The following is an 18,931-nucleotide window of genomic DNA, read 5'->3' on the forward strand; positions in this document are numbered from 1 at the left end:
CATTGAGTGAATAAGTTAGTCCCAAAAAAGATATAAAAGGCATACAAAACATCCAAAGTTTGACAAGATAATAGAATGGAACCAACAAAAATTATAGATACGTTGGAGACGTATCAGTACTCGCACCAAGCACGATGTTCCTAGCATCTTCTCCGAAAAATCGATATTCGGTGTTGAATGCTCTGCACTAGCTAGCATCTGCAAGGTGTCTCAGCTTCAGATCATCTCCATCATCAGGCTTCTTCCTCTCCGTGTGCCAGGGCATGAGCTTTGCTTCCTTAGGATCTACTAAAAATCGCTGCAGACGGGGAGTGATCGCAAAGTACCATACAACTTTCTGAGGAGATTTTTTTCCTGCCTTCTTGTATCAAGAAGTATTGCACACTGGACTCCTGGTTTTTTCTGCGTGCTACCCCCAATAAATGATGCAATCGTTGATGCATGTGTGGTATCTAATGTGCGGAAAATCAAGGGGGAATATGATTTTCTTGGCCTCCTCGACACTAGTAGGACACAGGTTCCCCGTGGGAAGAACTTTACTATGTAGATACTTCAAATGCTCATCGAGGCTTTTGTTTGTGCAATTGTTTTTGGCCTTCGTCTTTAGAAGTTTGAGCATGAAACTCAAGCGGGTCACCTCGGGATCGCAACCCTCATATAATGGAGTCTTCGAGTCTACTTCAAGTTGCGCTAGCTTGGCCTCCTCTATAAAAGCAACTCTGTCGCTAGTCGTACTCTTGCGAAGGACTTCTCGAACGTGAGGGTCATGCACGACTGAACTTAGTAGCCTCAAAGACCGCAGCGTGTTTGTCGCCTCTTCTCTGCCATGTCTAGACTCTGCCCCGCCGCCGTGTCCGGACTCTTCCCCGCCGCCGTGTTCGGACACTTCCCCGCCGCCGTGTCCGGCGCCGTCGTCTTCCTGTCGATCGGCCATCTCTTCGTCTTGTCCCATGTCATTATTCCCTGCCATGTGGATGTCCTAATCATCATATTCACTTATCCACCGAGTATAGCCATCCATTAAAGCATTGATCAACAAGTGGGCCTTCAAACTACCATGATCAAAAGGTCCAAAATTACTCCTTCTTTGCATCTTGTACACGGACATCGAATCCTAGTCCGTTTATTTGCATACATGTCCATCACCGCGGATTGCAAGTATCGACCCACCTTCCTTCAACTCACCTTCATGACTGCACGGTATAACAAGCAAAAGGGTTAGAAATAAAATGCATGCATGCATCAAAGTCATAAAAATTTGGCATGACCTTGCCTAAAAATAGGACATATCGAGTTTGCTCAAAATTCGTCGAACCGGAAATAAATCGACATTTTGGCAAAACATAAGCAACTCACGGGGCATGTCGCTGACACAAATCCCTTCATATAACAAACACACATATTCCCATTATTGAAATGCACAACGTTTTACTCACCTATATTCCGAGATAGATTTGCATGGCTAAATAAATAGCTAGATATAGCTAACTAGTGGAGAGGGAGAGATATGATCTAGCTAGGTCTATATGTATGGAAGGAGAGAAAGCCAAATAAATGTGGAAGATAGAGTTAGCAAAGGTCATTTATGGATGACAATTAGGGTGGAGCGGGCATTAATGGGGAGATAAGAGAGGTAGAAGGAAGAGAGAAGAAGGGCAACAATGGTGAAGAAGTAACTTAGAGAGAGGAGAGGAGAAAGGAAGGGAGAGGGAAAAGGAGGGAGGAAGGGGGAGAGAGGGGGTGTGTGAGTGAAAAGCTGCCACCAGCCACGCTTTCCAAGGGGTGCTACTACTATTGGTCTTAGTAGTAGCGCTTTTCTCGAGCAGCGCTACTACTAAGTGGGGCCTAGTAGTAGTAGCGCTTATTCCCGTCAAGCGCTATGATGACCCACAAGTATAGGGGATCTATCGTAGTTCTTTCGATAAGTAAGAGTGTCGAACCAACGAGGAGCAGAAGGATCTGACAAGTGGTTTTCAGCAAGGTATTCCCTGCAAGCACTGAAATTATCGGTAACAAGTAGTTGTGTGACGAGATGATTCGCAGCAAGTAGCAAGTAACAAAAGTAACAACGGTGTAGAAAAGTGGCCCAATCCCTTTTGTATCAAGGGACAAGCCTGGCCAAACTCTTATAGGAGGTAAAAAGCTCCCGGGGACACATGGGAATTTCTGTCAAGCTAGTTTTCAACATGTTCATATGATTCGCGTTCGCTACTTTGATAGTTTGATATGTGGGTGGACCGGCACTTGGGTATTGCCCTTAGTTGGACAAGCATCCCACTTATAATTAACCCCTCTCGCAAGCATCCGCAACTACGAAAGAAGAATTAAGACAAAGTCTAACCATAGCATTAAACTAGTGGATCCAAACAGCCCCTTACGAAGCAACGCATAAACTAGGGTTTAAGCTTCTGTCACTCTAGCAACCCATCATCTATTTACTACTTCCCAACGCCTTCCTCTAGGCCCAAATAATGGTGAAGTGTTATGTAGTCGACGTTCACATAACACCACTAGAGGAAAAACAACATACAACACATCAAAATATTGAACGAATACCAAATTCACATGACTACTTATAGCATGACTTATCCCATGTCCCCAGGAACAAAAGTAACTACTCACAAAGCATAATCATATTCATGACCAGATAGGTAATGAGTAGGATCAAAGATCAGAACATATAATCTCCCACCAAGTAATCCAACTAGCATCAAGTACGAAGAGTAATTAACACTACTAGCAACCTTACAAGTACCAATCGGAGTCGCGAGACGGAGATTGGTTACAAGAGATGAACTAGGGTTTGGAGATGAGATGGTTCTTATGAAGATGTTGATGGTGATGAGTCCCCTCCGATGAGAGGAGTGTTGGTGATGACGATGGCGATGATTTCCCCTCTGGAACGGAAGTTTCCCCGGCTGGATCATCCTGTCGGAGTTCTAGATTGGTTCTGCTCAAGTTCCGCCTCGTGGCGGCGGCGATTCCTCCCGAAAGCCTCCTCTTGACTTTTTCTGGATTGAAACCCTTCTTGTAGCAAAATAGGGGATCCAGAGGGCCAACTGGGAGCCCACAAGCCCCCTAGGCGCAGCCAGGGGGAGGCCGCGCCTAGCAGGCTTGTGGCCTCCTTCTGGCGCCCCTCTGGTACTTCTTCGGCCCAGTATTTTTTATAAATCCCAAAAAATTTCCTCGTTGATTTTCACGGCTTTTGGAGTTGCGCAGAATAGGTATCTCAAACTTGCTCCTTTTTCAGGCCAGAATTCCAGCTGCCGGTATTCTCCCTCTTCATGTAAACCTTGCAAAATAAGAGAGAAAAGGCATAAGTATTGTACCGTGAAGTGTAATAACAGCCGAAAAAGCGATAAATATCAACATGAAAGCATGACGCAAAATGGATGTATCAACTCCCCCAAGCTTTGACCTCGCTTGTCCTCAAGCGAAAGCCGAGATCAATAAATATGCCCACATGTTTAGAGAGAGAGAGGTGTCGACAAAACAAGATACGAACATGCATGCATCATGATCATAATCAGAACAACAATATCATCATATGAACTCTTATGCTAAAGTGACAATTCCTTCACAGAGTAAAGCATGGATCAAGAACCTTATCGAGAAATAACAATCGATAGCCTTTAGTTATTGAAGCAATTGTAATTTCTCACAACTTCGGAAAGAGTCAAATAAGAGCTTGTAAAGCAAATCCACATACTCAATCATCTTTTCGTTCTCTACAATTGCTACAACCCACGTGGTACTCATGAGGTCAAAGTTTCAGTTGGACAAAGAGAAAGATAGGGGCTTATAGTTTCGCCTCCCAACCATTTACCTCAAGGGTAATGTCAACAATAATAATTCATGAATACTTACTTCTAAGTTGACATATGGATATAGATCTTTCCCTAGCATAAGACGTTAGCCAAGATAAAGGCGAAATAAGGAATTGGTGAAGATCACCATGACTCTTTCAAGGGCAAAAAGTAAAGGTACAAGATAGGCCCTTCGCAGAGGGAAGCAGAGGTTGTCATGTGCTTTTGAGGTTTGGATGTGTGTCCTCTTAGTGTGAAGGAACGCCACTTTATATTGCCTCCTGTTATAAAGAACTTCATTATGCAGTCTGTCGCTTTTATGTCTTCCTCATCACAGGTTCGTACAATGCTTATTTTCCACAAACTAATAGATCATATATATTTAGGGAGAAATTTTTATTGCTTGCACCGATGACAACTTACTTGAGGTATCTTATTCAATCCATAGGTAGGTATGGTGGGCTCTCATGGCAAAACTGGGTTGAAGGTTTATGGATGCACAAGTAGTATCTCTACTTGGTGCGAGAGGTTTGGCTAATATGAGGTGGAAGAAATCGTCACATGCTAAGGGATCTCTAGTCATATAACATTGTATGGAACCAAGCAAACACAATTCATTATGTTGTCTTCCTTGTCAAACATCTACTTCTAAGCATGTAATAGTTTAGTGAGCGTTCACAATCATAGATGGTGTTAAAGATGATATATTTATATGTGAACCTCTCCTTCTTTATCACTTCCTATTAATTGCAGTAATGACCAAGGTCTACGTTTGTCTACCCTCAACAAGTTTCAATCAACATTCTTTTTATATTTGAAGCCATTACTTCCCATAAGATCATTACATGATCTGTCATGCTTTTGTTCTTTTCTAATCCTTTTGATCATGGCATGGGACAAGGCCCTTAACTTAGACACTCTTTATTATATGGCTCACGAGCTCGAATACATCGGGGGTGACAAAAAGCAAAACTCAAGCCTAAAATACTAAGAACTTTATTCTACTAGAGAAAGATAAAACCAAAAAGGAACGAACTAAGAAAAGGTAAAGGCAAAAGATGTGATGGTGATACGATACCGGGCAACTCCCCAAGCTTGGCACAAGCCAAGGGGATTGCCCGTACCCATGCTTAGTTGTCTTCCTTTGGAGGTGATGGTGGTGGAGTTGTTGTAGAGGTCTTGAACTTGTTTAATTTCCTCTTGAGCATAAAATTTTGCTCCTTCAGATCATTAATTTCCTCTTCAAGCCTTAACACCCTTTGGCATAATTCCTGCTTACTCTCCTGCAAAAGACGAGAAGGGATAAACAAAATCTTAGGCTTCTTCCTTGAGTCAGGGAGCCTCGACTTCTTGAAATCCACATGCGTGTCTCCAAATTGAGGTAGAGGAGCCTCCTCCTCACCGGAACTTGTTCCTTCCTTCCCCTTGGGATCATAATCTTCTTCCTCATGATTGGTCCAACCATAACGATCCAAGTACCCATAGACCTTGGGGTTAGCAAGGTAATCGGCCACATAGCTCTCCCCCTCTAAATCATGAGAAGTTATCTTGCCCTAAATCTGCGGCAGAAAACAGGCTCGAAACGAAAACAGAGGAAAATTGCGTGATACGAGGGTCAGACCTTTTGGGAGAATATATAATGATTTTTTCCACACCAGAAGGAGTACTCCGCAAGAAAACGGAGTCCGGGAGGCACACGAGGTGGCCACAAGACACCCAGGCGTGGCCAGGGGGTGGCCCGCGCCTGGCAGGCTTGTCGCCTCCTCGTGCGCTTTCCGGACTACTTCAAATTTTTCTATTTAAAAAAATATCCAAAACGGAGGAAATATCCTACTAGAAAAGTTTTGGAGTCTGTTTACTTAGCGAATCACATACCACTTCATTTTCGGAGTCTGAAACAGGCTGATAAATATCCCTTAGGTACTCCTGCAGAGTTATGGTATTGATAATATTGCTTTCAACATTTATGGGAGTACCTGAGATGTAATGCTTGATTCTCTGCCCATTTACCACTCTCGGACAATTACCTTCCGTGTTGTTGATCTTGATAGCACCGGAACGATATACTTCCTCAACAATGTAAGGACCTTCCCATTTAGAGAGAAGCTTACCTGCAAAAAATCTTAAACGATAATTATATAGCAAGACATAATCACCTACATTGAACTCACGCTTTTGTATCCTTTTATCATGCCACCTCTTAACCTTTTCTTTGAACAACTTGGCATTTTCATATGCCTGAGCTCTCCATTCATCAAGCGAGCTAATATCAAATAACCTCTTCTCACCAACAAGTTTGAAATCAAAGATGAGCTCTTTGATTGCCCAATAAGCCTTATGCTCAAGCTCGAGAGGTAAATGACATGCTTTACCGTAAACCATTTTGTACGGAGACATGCCCATGGGATTCTTATAGGCAGTTCTATAAGCCCACAGTGCATCATCGAGCTTCTTAGACCAATTCTTTTAATACCTATTGACAGTCTTTTGTAGAATTAGTTTAATCTCTCTATTGCTTAGCTCTACTTGACCACTGGATTGAGGGTGATAGGGGACGCAATTCTATGGTTGACATCGTACTTAGCAAGCGTTTTACGGAAAGCACCATGAATGAAATGTGAACCACCGTCTGTCATTAGATATCTAGGGACTCCAAATCTAGGGAAAATAACTTCTTTAAGCATCCTGATAGAGGTGTTGTGATCAGCACTACTAGTTGGGATAGCTTCTACCCACTTAGTGACGTAATCAACAACAACTAGGATATGAGTATACCCATTGGATTTTGGAAAAGGTGCCATATAATCAAAGCCCCAAACATCAAATGGTTAAATGACAAGTGAATAGTTCATATGCATTTCGTGACGTTTACCGATATTACCTATTCTTTGACATTCATCACAAGACAAGAAAAACTTACGGGCATCCTTGAAGAGAGTGGGCCAATAAAAACCTGATTGCAATACCTTGTGTGCAGTTCTATCTCCCGCATGGTGTCCTCCGTAGGCCTCGGAGTGACACTTCTGTAGGATCTGTCCCTGTCCCTGTTCATGTTCAGGTACACAACGTCTAACAACACCATCTACTCCTTCCTTATAAAGGTGAGGATCATCCCAAAAGTAATGTCTCAAATCAAAGAAGAATTTCTTCTTTTGCTGGTATGTGAAACTAGGTGGTATATATTTGGCAACGATATAGTTTGCATAATCAGCATACCACGGTGTACTACGTGAAGCATTGATGACATTCAATTGCTCATCAGGAAAGCTATCATCAATAGGTTGTGGGTCATCAAGAACATTCTCCAACCTAGACAATTTATCTGCTACTGGGTTATCAGCACCCTTCCTATCGACAACATGCAAATCAAATTCTTGTAGCAAGAGAACCCATCTGATAAGTCTAGGTTTAGCGTCTTTCTTCTCCATTAGGTACTTAATAGCAGCGTGATCAATGTGAATAGTGACTTTGGAATCAACTATGTAAGATCTGAACTTTTCACATGCAAACACGCCTGCTAAAAATTGCTTTTCCGTAGTTGCATAGTTTCTTTGGGCACTGTCTAGAGTTTTACTAGCATAGTGAATAACATTCAACTTCTTATCGACTCTTTGCCCTATGAAAGAACCAACAGCATAATCACTAGCATCACACATGATTTCAAAAGGTAAGTTCCAATCAGGTGGTTGAACAATAGGCGCAGTTATCAAGGCCTTCTTAAGTATTTCGAAGGCTTCCTCACTATCATCGTCATAAACAAAAGGAATATCCTTTTGCAAGAGATTGGTAACAGGCCTAGATATCTTAGAGAAGTCTTTAATGAACCTCCTATAGAAACCAACATGACCAAGGAAACTTCTTATACCTCTGATATCTGTGGGGCATGGCATTTTCCCGATTGCATCAACCTTAGCCTTATCGACTTCAATACCTCTTTCAGAAATTTTATGTCCTAAGACGATGCCTTCATTAACCATAAAGTGGCACTTCTCCCAATTCAAGACAAGGTTGGTGTCTTTACATCTCAGCAAGACTCGATCAAGGTTGCTGAGGCAATCATCAAAAGAAGACCCGTAAACGGAGAAGTCATCCATGAAAACCTCAACAATCTTTTCAAAAAAGTCAGAGAATATAGCCATCATGCATCTTTGAAAGGTGGCAGGTGCATTACATAAGCCAAAAGGCATACGTCTATAAGCAAAGGTACCGAAAGGGCAGGTGAAAGTGGTTTTCTCTTGATCAGGTTGTGCAACAGGTATTTGGGAGAAACCAGAATAACCATCTAGAAAGTAGAAGTGTGTGTGTTTAGACAGTCTTTCTAGCATTTGGTCGATAAAAGTCAAAGGGTAATGATATTTCCTAGTGGCCTTATTCAATTTCCTAAAATCGATCACCATCCTATAGCCAGTAATAATCCTTTGTGGGATCAATTCATCCTTATCATTAGGGACAACGGTAATACCTCCCTTCTTGGAGACGCAATGCACCAGACTCACCCAATCACTATGAGCAGCAGGATAGATAATACCTGCTTCCAGGAGCTTTAATATTTCTTTTCTTACTACCTCTTTCATCTTTGGATTTAATCTCCGTTGATGATCAGCAACTCGTTTGGAATCAGGATCGGTTTTAATCTTGTGCCGGCATAGAGTGGGACTAATGCCCTTAAGATCATCAAGAGTATATCCAATAGCAGCACGGTGCTTCCTCAGAGATTTTAGTAACTTCTTTTTTTCATGCTCCGGGAGACTAGCACTAATTATAACAGGATATATCTCTTTTTCATCGAGATAAGCATACTTAAGAGTATCAGGCAACTGTTTAAGCTCGAACACAGGATCACCCTTTGGTGGGGGTGGATCTCCAAGCAGTTCAACAGGCAAATTATTCTTAAGGATAGGATATTATTCAAAGACAACTCTATCTATCTCATCCCTTTCATCCATATGCATATCATTTTCATGATCAAGCAAGTATTGCTCTAAGGGATCGGTAGGAGGCACGGCAATAGAAGCTAGAGAAATAATTTCATCCTTACTGGGCAACTCTTTTTCATGAGGTGTCTACCAAACTTGGAGAAATTGAACTCATGTGACACACCTTCAAGGCCAACAGTGACAATTTGCTTCTCACAGTCAATGTGAGCATTGACGGTATTGAGGAAGGGTCTGCCAAATATGATGGGACAAAAGCTATCTTGTGTGGTAGCAAGAACGAGGAAATTAGTAGGATACTTCGTTTTACCACACAAGACTTCAACATCCCTAACAATTCCCACAGGGCAGATAATATCTCTATTGGCAAGCTGGATAGTGACATCAATAGGTTCCATCTCAAGAGGTGCAATCTCATCTTTAATTTCATCATATAAGGATTGAGGTATTGCACTAACACTAGCACCCACTTCACATAAACCATGATAACAATGATCTCCTATCTTAACAGAAACAACAGGCGTGCCAACAACAGGCCTATGTTTGTCTCTAGCGTGTGGTTTAGCAATTTTAGCAGCATCTTCACAGAAGTGAATATCATGGCCATCAATATCGTCGGACAAGAGATCTTTGATAATAGCAATGCTAGGTTCAACTCTAATTTGCTCTGGGGTGTAGGTGTTCTAATGTAGCCTCTACGTATCAGAGTTGAAGCTTTAGAATGATCCTTTATCCTAACAGGGAAAGGTGGTTTCTCAATGTAAGCACTAGGAACAATAGGATCATTATAGGCAATGACACTCTCTTCAACTGGATTGGGTTTAACTACATTGACTTCTAAGGGAGGATGATATTTAAACCACTTCTCTTTGGGGAGATCAATATGAGCAGCAAATGATTCACACAATGAAGCTACTATCTCAGAGTCAAGTCCATACTTAGCGCTCAAATCACAAAAGGTATTTGTTTCAACAAAGGATTTAACGCAATCAAACTTGAAATTCATACCTGACTCCTTACCTTCATCAAGCTCCCAATCTTCAGAGCTGCGTTTAATTCTCTCAAATAAATTCCATTTGAAGTCAATATCTCTCTTCATAAAAGAACCGGTACAAGAAGTGTCAAGCATGGTGCGATCATCATGAGAAAGCCGAGCATAGAAGTTCTGAATGATAATTTCTCTTGAGAGATCATGGTTGGGGCATGAATATAACATTGATTTAAGCCTCCCCTAAGCTTGATCTATGCTTTCTCTATCACGAGGCCAAAATTTATATATATAATTCCGATCACGACGTACTAGATAAATAGGATAAAACTTTTGATGAAATTCCAATTTCAACCGATTGTAGTTCCATGATCCAGTATCATCACATAGCCTATACCATGTCAATGCCTTATCCCTCAAATATAAGGAAAAGACCTTCTTATTGACCTCATCCTCGGGCAAACCTGCAAGCTTAAATAAACCACAAACTTCATCTACATAGATTAGATGCAAGTCTGGATGTGATGTTCCATCTCCTGTAAAAGAATAAGCCAGCAGTTTCTCAAGCATACCCGAAGGAAATTAATAGCAAATACTTTCAGTAGGTGCAGAAAGTTGAGGAGCAACTCCTTTTGCTTCCGTTTGAGGTGAAGATACCCCGAACTAGCACCTCAAAGGATTAGTTTCCATAGTGACAAGTGACTATGAATTTCAGCACACTATATAAATGTTTCCTTACCAAATTCCACTTACCAAAGGCGCTTCACTCCCCGGCAACGGCGCCAGAAAAGATTCTTGATGACCCACAAGTATAAGGGATCTATCATAGTCCTTTCTATAAGTAAGAGTGTCGAACCCAACTAGGAGCAGAAGGATCCGACAAGTGGTTTTCAGCAAGGTATTCTCTACAATCACTGAAATTATCGGTAACAAGTAGTTGTGTGACAACACGATTCACAGCAAGTAGCAAGTAACAAAAGTAACAATGGTGCAGAAAAGTGGCCCAATCCATTTTGTATCAAGGGACAAGCCTGGACAAACTCTTATAGGAGGTAAAACGCTCCCGAGGACACATGGGAATTTCTGTCAAGCTAGTTTTCATCATGTTCATATGATTCACGTTCGCTACTTTGATAGTTTGATATGTGGGTGGACCGGCGCTTGGGTACTGCCCTTACTTGGACAAGCATCCCACTTATGATTAGCCCCTCTCGCAAGCATCCGCAACTACAAAAGAAGAATTAAGACAAAGTCTAACCATAGCATTAAACTAGTGGATCCAAATCAGCCCCTTACGAAGCAACGCATAAATTAGGGTTTAAGCTTCTGTCACTCTAGCAACCCATCATCTACTTACTACTTCCCAATGCCTTCCTCTAGGCCCAAATAATGGTGAAGTGTTATGTAGTCGATGTTCACATAACACCACTAGAGGAAAAACAACATACAACACATCAAAATATTGAACGAATACCAAATTCACATGACTACTTATAACATGACTTATCCCATGTCCTCAGGAACAAAAGTAACTACTCACAAAGCATAATCATATTCATGACCAGAGATGTAGTGAGTAGCATCAAAGATCTGAACATATAATCTTCCACCAAGTAATCCAACTAGCATCAACTACAAAGAGTAATTAACACTACTAGCAACCTTACAAGTACCAATCGGAGTCGCGAGACGGAGATTGGTTACAAGAGATGAACTAGGGTTTGGAGATGAGCTGGTGCTCATGAATATCTTGATGGTGATGAGTCCCCTCTAATGAGAGGAGTGTTGATGATGACGATGGCGACGATTTCCCCCTCCGGGAGGGAAGTTTCCCCGGCAGGATCGTCCTGCTGGAGCTCTAGATTGATTCTGCTCAAGTTTCGCCTCGTGGCGGCGGCGATTCCTCCCGAAAGCCTCCTCTTGTTTTTTTCTGGAACGAAACCCTTCTTGTAGCAAAAGAGGGGAGCCACAGGGCCACCTGGGAGCCCACAAGCCCCCTAGGCGCGTCCAGGGGGGAGGTCGCGCCTAGCAAGCTTGTGGCCTCGTGCTGGCGCCCCTCTGGTACTTCTTCGACCTAGTATTTTTTATAAATCCCAAAAAAATCCTCGTTGATTTTCACAGCTTTTGGAGTTGCGCAGAATAGATATCTCAAACTTGCTCCTTTTTCAGGCCAGAATTCCAGCTGTCGGCATTCTCCCTCTTCATGTAAACCTTGCAAAATAATAGAGAAAAGGCATAAGTATTGTACCGTGAAGTGTAATAACAGCCCAAAAAGCGATAATTATCAACATGAAAGCATGATGCAAAATGGACGTATCACATTACTGCTATTCTACTTAGTAGTAGCGCTTTTTAAAAGGGCACGCTACTACTACAGCTACCATCGGTGGGCTCGTTGGGTCCCATTTCGCAGTAGCGTCTTTTACATTTCTAGCGCTACTGCTAAGGCCTTATCAGTAGCGCTTGGCAGATCCATCACTACTCATAAGTAGCAGTAGCGCGTGCTATATTCCAGCGCTACTAATAGGGTCCTACCTATAAGAGTTTTCCTACTATTGAATTGATAGAAAAGCAGATAGTTATGCGATATTCACGGCAATGATCATGTGTATATAGGCATCACGTCCATAAACGAATAGGCCGACTCTTGCCCACACCTATTACTATTACTCCACTCATCGACCAATATCCAACATGAATCTAGAGTATTAAGTAAAATTGAGTAATGCATGGAGAATGATGACATGATGTAGACAAAGTAAACTCAAGCAATATGAATAAACCCCATCATGTTATCCTTAGTAGCAGCAAAAAAAAGACGCATCTTGTCCCCTTCTGTCACTGGGATATAGAAACTCACTAGGTTGAACCTACTACAACACACCTCTCTCACCGAAGAAATGTCAATCTAGTTGGCCAAACTATTTCAATAGATCGGAGAGAATTAGAAGCTACCATAATCATATTAGTATTCATAGAAACTCAAATATTTATCATAAATAACATGAACATAAAGCCACAATTCATCGGATCCCAACAAACACACCGCACAAAATGATTACATCATATGGATGAAAGCGAAGATGCGATGAACATTTTATTGAAGATCAAGAGAGAGAGAGAGATTGCCATCTAGGTACTAGCCATGGACCCGTAGGTATGTGGTGAACTACTCACACGTCATCATGAGGGCAACAAGGTTGATGAAGAGGCCCTCCGTGATAGATCCCCCTACGTCAGGGTGCCGGAATGGAGCTCCACATGGCCTCTTGTCGGAAAATACACTTGCAGCGGTGTAAAAAATGTTTTGGGACTACCTCTAGGACTTTTGAGATATATGAGAATTTGTAAGATAGAGAACAGAGTCGGGGGAGAGTCGAGGGGCCCACAAGCCATCAGGGCACGCCCTTAGGTCACGTCGTGTTGGCTTGTGGAACCGTCGGGTGTTCCCCAGCCTTCTTCCCATACTCATTGGTCTTATTTTGGTCCAGAAAAAATCTCCAAAAAGTTTCAGGTCAATTGGACTTCGTTTGGTATTAGAAACCTGGAAAGTGAAAAACATGAAGAAAATAACAACTGGCACTTGGCACTTGGTCAATATGTTAGTGCTAAAAAAATTGATAAATAAATACCCAAAAAGTATCCTAGAATGATAATATATCAGCATGGAACAATCAAAAATTGTAGATACATTGGAGACATATCAATGGTGACCGTGCAAGTGAAGTAACAAGTAAAGCAAGTAAACTAGCAAGTATAGAAAAGAAACAAGTGAACTAGCTAAGATAAATATTTTTGTATTTTTCATTTTTATAGCAAGCAGAATATAGCAGCAAATAAAAAGTATAACAGGTGAATGATAATTTGTGTGAAGGTACTTGATAGTAAATTGATGATACTCCCTAACAATGGCACGAGAAATCCTTCATGATACTTGTGATATGCATTGGGTTTTCCCCGAAGAGGAGGGGATGATGCAACATAGTAGAGGTAAGTATTTCTCTAAGTGCGAACCAAGGTTATCAAACCAACAATAGAACCATGCAATTTTCCGTCTTGGGCGCCTATACGCAAAAATCACACACTTGCACCCAACGCATGCAAGAGGATTGTCAATCCCCTTGAACTCGTCACTTGCAAGCAATAAGAAGTGATAGATAGATATTTTAAATATATTAAATTGAAAAATTAAATACAAATAATAAAAGACCAAGAAGTATTTGAAGTTTTTGTAAATATATTTGTGAGTAGACCTGGGGGCCATAGTTTTCGCTTGAGGCTTCTCTCTCGTAGAAATCATACGGTGGGTAAACAAATTACTCTTGGGAAATTGATAGAAAAGCGCATAGTTATTCAATATTTATTCATGGAAATGAGCACACATATAGAATTCACATCCGTAAGCAAGTAGACCGACTCTTGCCTGCATGTACTACTATTACTCCACCCATCGACCGCTATCCAGCATGCATCTAGAGTATTAAGTAAAAAACAGTGTAATGCTTGGAGGATAATGACATGATGTAGACAAAGTAAATCCAATTAATATGAAAGAACCCCATCATTTTACCCTTAGTGGCAACAATACAATATGTGTCATGTCCCTTTCTGTCATTGGGATTGAGCACCGCAAGATTGAACCCACTACAATGCACCTCTCCCACTAAAGATAAATTAACCTAGTTGGCCAAACCACATCGATAGATCAGAGAGAATTAAGAATATATCAAAATAATGCATATAAGAATTCAGAGAAGACTCAAATATTATTCATGAATAATCTGAACATAAACCCACAATTCTTCGGATCACAACAAACGCACCACATAAGAGTGATTACATAAGATAGATCACCGCGGAAATCATGGTACTAACTAGGGACCCGTAGGTCTATGGTGAACTACTCACACATCACCATGGGAGCATAAAGGTTGATGTAGAGTCCCTTCGTGATCGATCACCCCTCCGTCAAGGCACCGGAACATGGCTCCAGATGGGCACACGACATCAGAGATACTTGCGGCGGCGGAAAAAGTATTTTGGGGGATTCTCTAGGGTTTTTGGAATATATGTGAATTTATAGGCCAGAGAATGAGGGCTTGAGAGTCGGAAGGCGGCCCCAAGCCGTCAGGGCGTGACCACCCCCCTGGCGCTACTCATAGTGTCCTGTACTAGGGGGTACTCACCACATCGTATCCCGGCCATGAGGGCGAGCTAAGGACCCCCGCGGCGGTTGAATAAAGGGCCACTTCATGCAGCTCATGACATATACGAGGAAGATTCCACAAGACTTGATGATCAAGATAGGAATTCCTCTCCACCGCCGTAGCCAACTAGGACTCTTGTTATCCTAGGCCTCCAGTGTATTATATAAGTTGAGGCCAGGCTAGTCGATAGATTATTACGACAAACATATACACAACAACATAACCCCTAGAGTTTAGACCACAATCTCACGATCTCGAGATAGATCAACTCTGTAAGCGCTACAACATCAATACATCAAGAACATGATGCAGGGTTTTGTTGGGGAACGTCGCATGGGAAACAAAAAATTTCCTACGCACACGAAGACCTATCATGGTGATCATCATCTACGAGAGGGGGATCGGATCCACATACCCTTGTAGATCGCTAAGAGGAAGTGTTAATAAATGCGGTTAATGTAGTGGAACGTCTTCACGATCCGTGCCACGAACCGTCTCATGATCCGTCCCGATCAAGTGCCGAACGGACGGCACCTCCGCGTTCCGCACACGCATAGCTCGATGACGATGTCCGCCCTCTTGATCTAGCAAGAGAGACGGGGATGTAGATGAGTTCCCCGGCAGCGTGACAACGCTCTGGTAGTGGTGGTAATCTATTCCTGCAGGGCTTCGCCTAAGCACCGCACGAATCCGATCTAGAGGAAGAACTACGAAGTAGAGGTTTAGGGTTGCACATGGCAAAGTTATATCTCAAAAACCCTAAACTCTCTAGTATATATAGGAGGAGGGAGGGGCTAGACTTGAGGCTCAAGGAGAGCCTCTTGGCTTCGGCCGAAGTGGAGGAGGGAGGAGTCCTCCTCCAATCCCACTTGGATTAGGACTCCTTCCTAAATTGCCCACCTCTTTTGGATTTTCCACCTTTTTCCTCATGGGCTTTCCTTGGATGACTTTTCAGCCCATCAAGCCTTACTATGCATCCAATAAACCCATGTGGACCCCTTGGAGCCTGATGGGCCCACCCAATGGGCCCCCGGAACCCATTCGTCACTCCCGGTAAACTGCCGGCAATGCCCGAAAACCTTCCGGAATCCAAATACCAACGTCCTATATATCAATCTTTGTTTCCGGACCATTCCGGAACTCCTCGTGACTTCCGGGATCTCATCCAGGAGTCCGAACCAAACTTCGGTCACCAACACATATAACTCAACTATACCGAAATGTCACCGAACCTTAAGTGTGCACACCCTGCGGGTTCGAGAACTATGCAGACATGACCTGAGACACTCTCTGTCAATAACCAATAGCGGGACCTGGATGTCCATATTGGCTCCCACATATTCTACGAAGATCTCTCTCCGTTGAACCTCTATGTCAAGGATTCAGTTAATCCCGTATACTGTTCCCTTTGTTCTTCGGTACGTTACTTGCCGGAGATTCGATCGTCGGTATCTCCATACCTAGTTCAATCTTGTTACCGGAAAGTCTCTTTACTCGTTCCGTAATTCAAGATCCCGTAACTAACTCCTTAGTCACATTGCTTGCAAGGCTTGTTGTGATGTTGTACTACCGAGTGGGCCCCGAGATACCTCTCCATCACACGGAGTAACAAATCCCAGTCTTGATCCATGCCAACCCAACAAACACCTTAGGAGATACATGTAGAGCACCTTTATAGTCACCCAGTTACGTTGCGATGATTGATATACACAAGGTACTCCTCCGGTGTCCGAGAGTTGCATGATCTCATGGTCACAGGAACAGATACGTTGACATGCAGAAAACAGTAGCAATAAACTGACACGACCATATACTACATTCATAGTTTTGGTTCTTGTCCATCACATCATTCTCCCAATGATGTGATCTTGTTATCAAGTGACAACACTTGTCTATGGTCAAGAAACCTTGACCATCTTTGATCAACGAGCTAGTCAACTAGAGGCTCACTAGCACTACAAGAAATATGCTCATACATGATGTTTTTTAAGACGTCGTTGATGAATTCGTCGTAAATCTATGGCGATTTCATCCGAGATTGTCGTAAACCGTTTGAGGGGATCAAATCTACATATAAATTACGATGATGTGAGTCAAAAACGTCGTAACCGCATAAGATGAGATCGTCATAACTTTTACGACGATTATAAAAATGTCGTAACATGTTCTAACTATGTTGACATGTCACTCGTGGGTCCATTCTATGTCACACGCCAAACCCGCCTAGTTTGTGAAGCAACCTACTACTCTGTCATTCCAAAAGTTCTCAAAAAATTCTCATAAATACTTTGGATCATATATTCCTAAAATATGTGAAAACCCTTCCTTCCATAGTTCAAAAATAATTCAGCAATACTCATTTTCCTATTCTGTTCAACATAGCACTTTGTGAAGGAAGTGCAATTTCTATTTATTTGATTACCCTCATATTTTTTGGGTACTCAAATCATTGCCTCATGAAAATTTTTGGCACAATTTTCCTAGTAAATCTTTCTCAACAAATTTTTAAAGTTTGTGTTCAGCTAACAACTTTGTGAAGGAAGTACTAGATAGGAATATAATAATGAGTTGAATTTTCTCCACATATTATATGTGACCAAAACATAGCTCTCCTCAAAATTTTAGCCCCATCTAACAATCCATGTGAGCTCATCTCTTTGTTTCTGGTAATATATTCATTTTGTGAAGCAACTACATTTTATATTGCTTTATAGTTGATGGCCTCCCCGATGTTCCTCCCCGATCCATTCCCGCCCCACCCGACCATCTCCTTATCACTGCCCTCCTCTCCCATATGGTTCATCGGTGTAAGATCCGCTGCACCACGAATTGTCGTGTTTGTCCATCCATCCATCAAGATCCTCCCGTGCCATCCACCCGTAGCCTTACCTCGTGTCTAGGGTTTTGGTGGCCTTCACCTTCGAGGTTGCTCGGATGGCGCCGAGGCTAGAAGCTGCCAGATCTATCACCGAAGAAGCTGTGGTTCCCTCATTCGTCGATCCAAGAGGGTAGAAAAAATTAGAAGTTATAAAAAAAATGGAAAACACAATTACATGAGCTGGATTTCTATTGGTGGAAACGTTTGTACCACGGATCGATGACGTGTCACATAACCATCCATCCACCTATCGAACCCAGATATCCATCCATCCATCCATTCATCTAGAGAAAAAAAGAAAAAAAAGAAAAGGAAAAAAGAGCCCGTGAGAGAGAGAGCTCACCCAGCTACACCAAACGCCACCTCCCTCTCTGTCTTGTCTCGTGACCTATCCTCTCCCCCACGAACTCCTCTCCCTCGCTGCCGTCGCCTGCCTTGTCCGCCTATTCTGGCGAGCTACGGCGACGGGACGCACTCCCCCGAGCTCCCGACGCTCCACGCGTCCTTCCCTTCCGGCCAGCATGTACCCCCCCCCCCCCCGCCCGCTTGCGAGGTGGCTAGCTAGGGTTTCGGCCTGCATCCCTAACAGACCGTGCCCCCCTCCCCTCATCTCCTTCACCCCTCTCGTAGCACCGCGCTGAAGGGCCACCCGCGAGCGCCGCAGATCTAGCACCGCGCATCTCTCCTACGCCTCGTGCCGCCGTGCAGATGTCGATGACTTCTTCGACAGCTGCGACCCAGGTGAGTTGCCCCCCAGATTGGGTTGCCGCCGTCGGGCGGTGGGATCCGGACGGATGGGGATTGACTGGATCGGCCTGGGTTTTGTCTCTCTCTGCTCGCAGATAAGGAGAACCTCTGCCTCTATGGCCACCCCGACGGGACCTGGGAGGTGTCGCTCCCGGCGGAGGAGGTGCCGCCCGAGCTGCCCGAACCGGCCCTCTGCATCACTTTCGCCCGCAACAGCATGAACCGCCGCGACTGGCTCTCCCTCGTCGCCGTCCACTCTGACTTGTGGCTCCTCTTTGTCGCCTTCTTCTTTGGTGCGCCGCTCAGCGCCAACGAACTGTAATTTCACTGCCTCTGCCCCTCCTCCTCCATTACCCAGTTAGATTTACTCT

At 43.1% G+C, this 18,931-nt stretch overlaps 1 protein-coding gene across 1 annotated transcript; it reads left to right on the forward strand.

The window, feature by feature from the left end:
* Positions 1-826: 826 nt before the first annotated feature.
* On the forward strand, positions 827-18,882 carry LOC123409197 (PHD finger protein ALFIN-LIKE 2-like). The gene is made up of 3 exons (XM_045102162.1): positions 827-945; positions 18,457-18,554; positions 18,656-18,882. The coding sequence occupies exons 1-3, from the start codon at positions 827-829 to the stop codon at positions 18,880-18,882; spliced, it is 444 nt and encodes a 147-aa protein (XP_044958097.1).
* The last annotated feature ends 49 nt before the right edge of the window (positions 18,883-18,931 follow it).

This window comes from Hordeum vulgare, chromosome 7H (genome assembly GCF_904849725.1).
Source record: "Hordeum vulgare subsp. vulgare chromosome 7H, MorexV3_pseudomolecules_assembly, whole genome shotgun sequence".
In the NCBI taxonomy this organism is placed as follows: Eukaryota; Viridiplantae; Streptophyta; class Magnoliopsida; order Poales; family Poaceae; genus Hordeum; species Hordeum vulgare.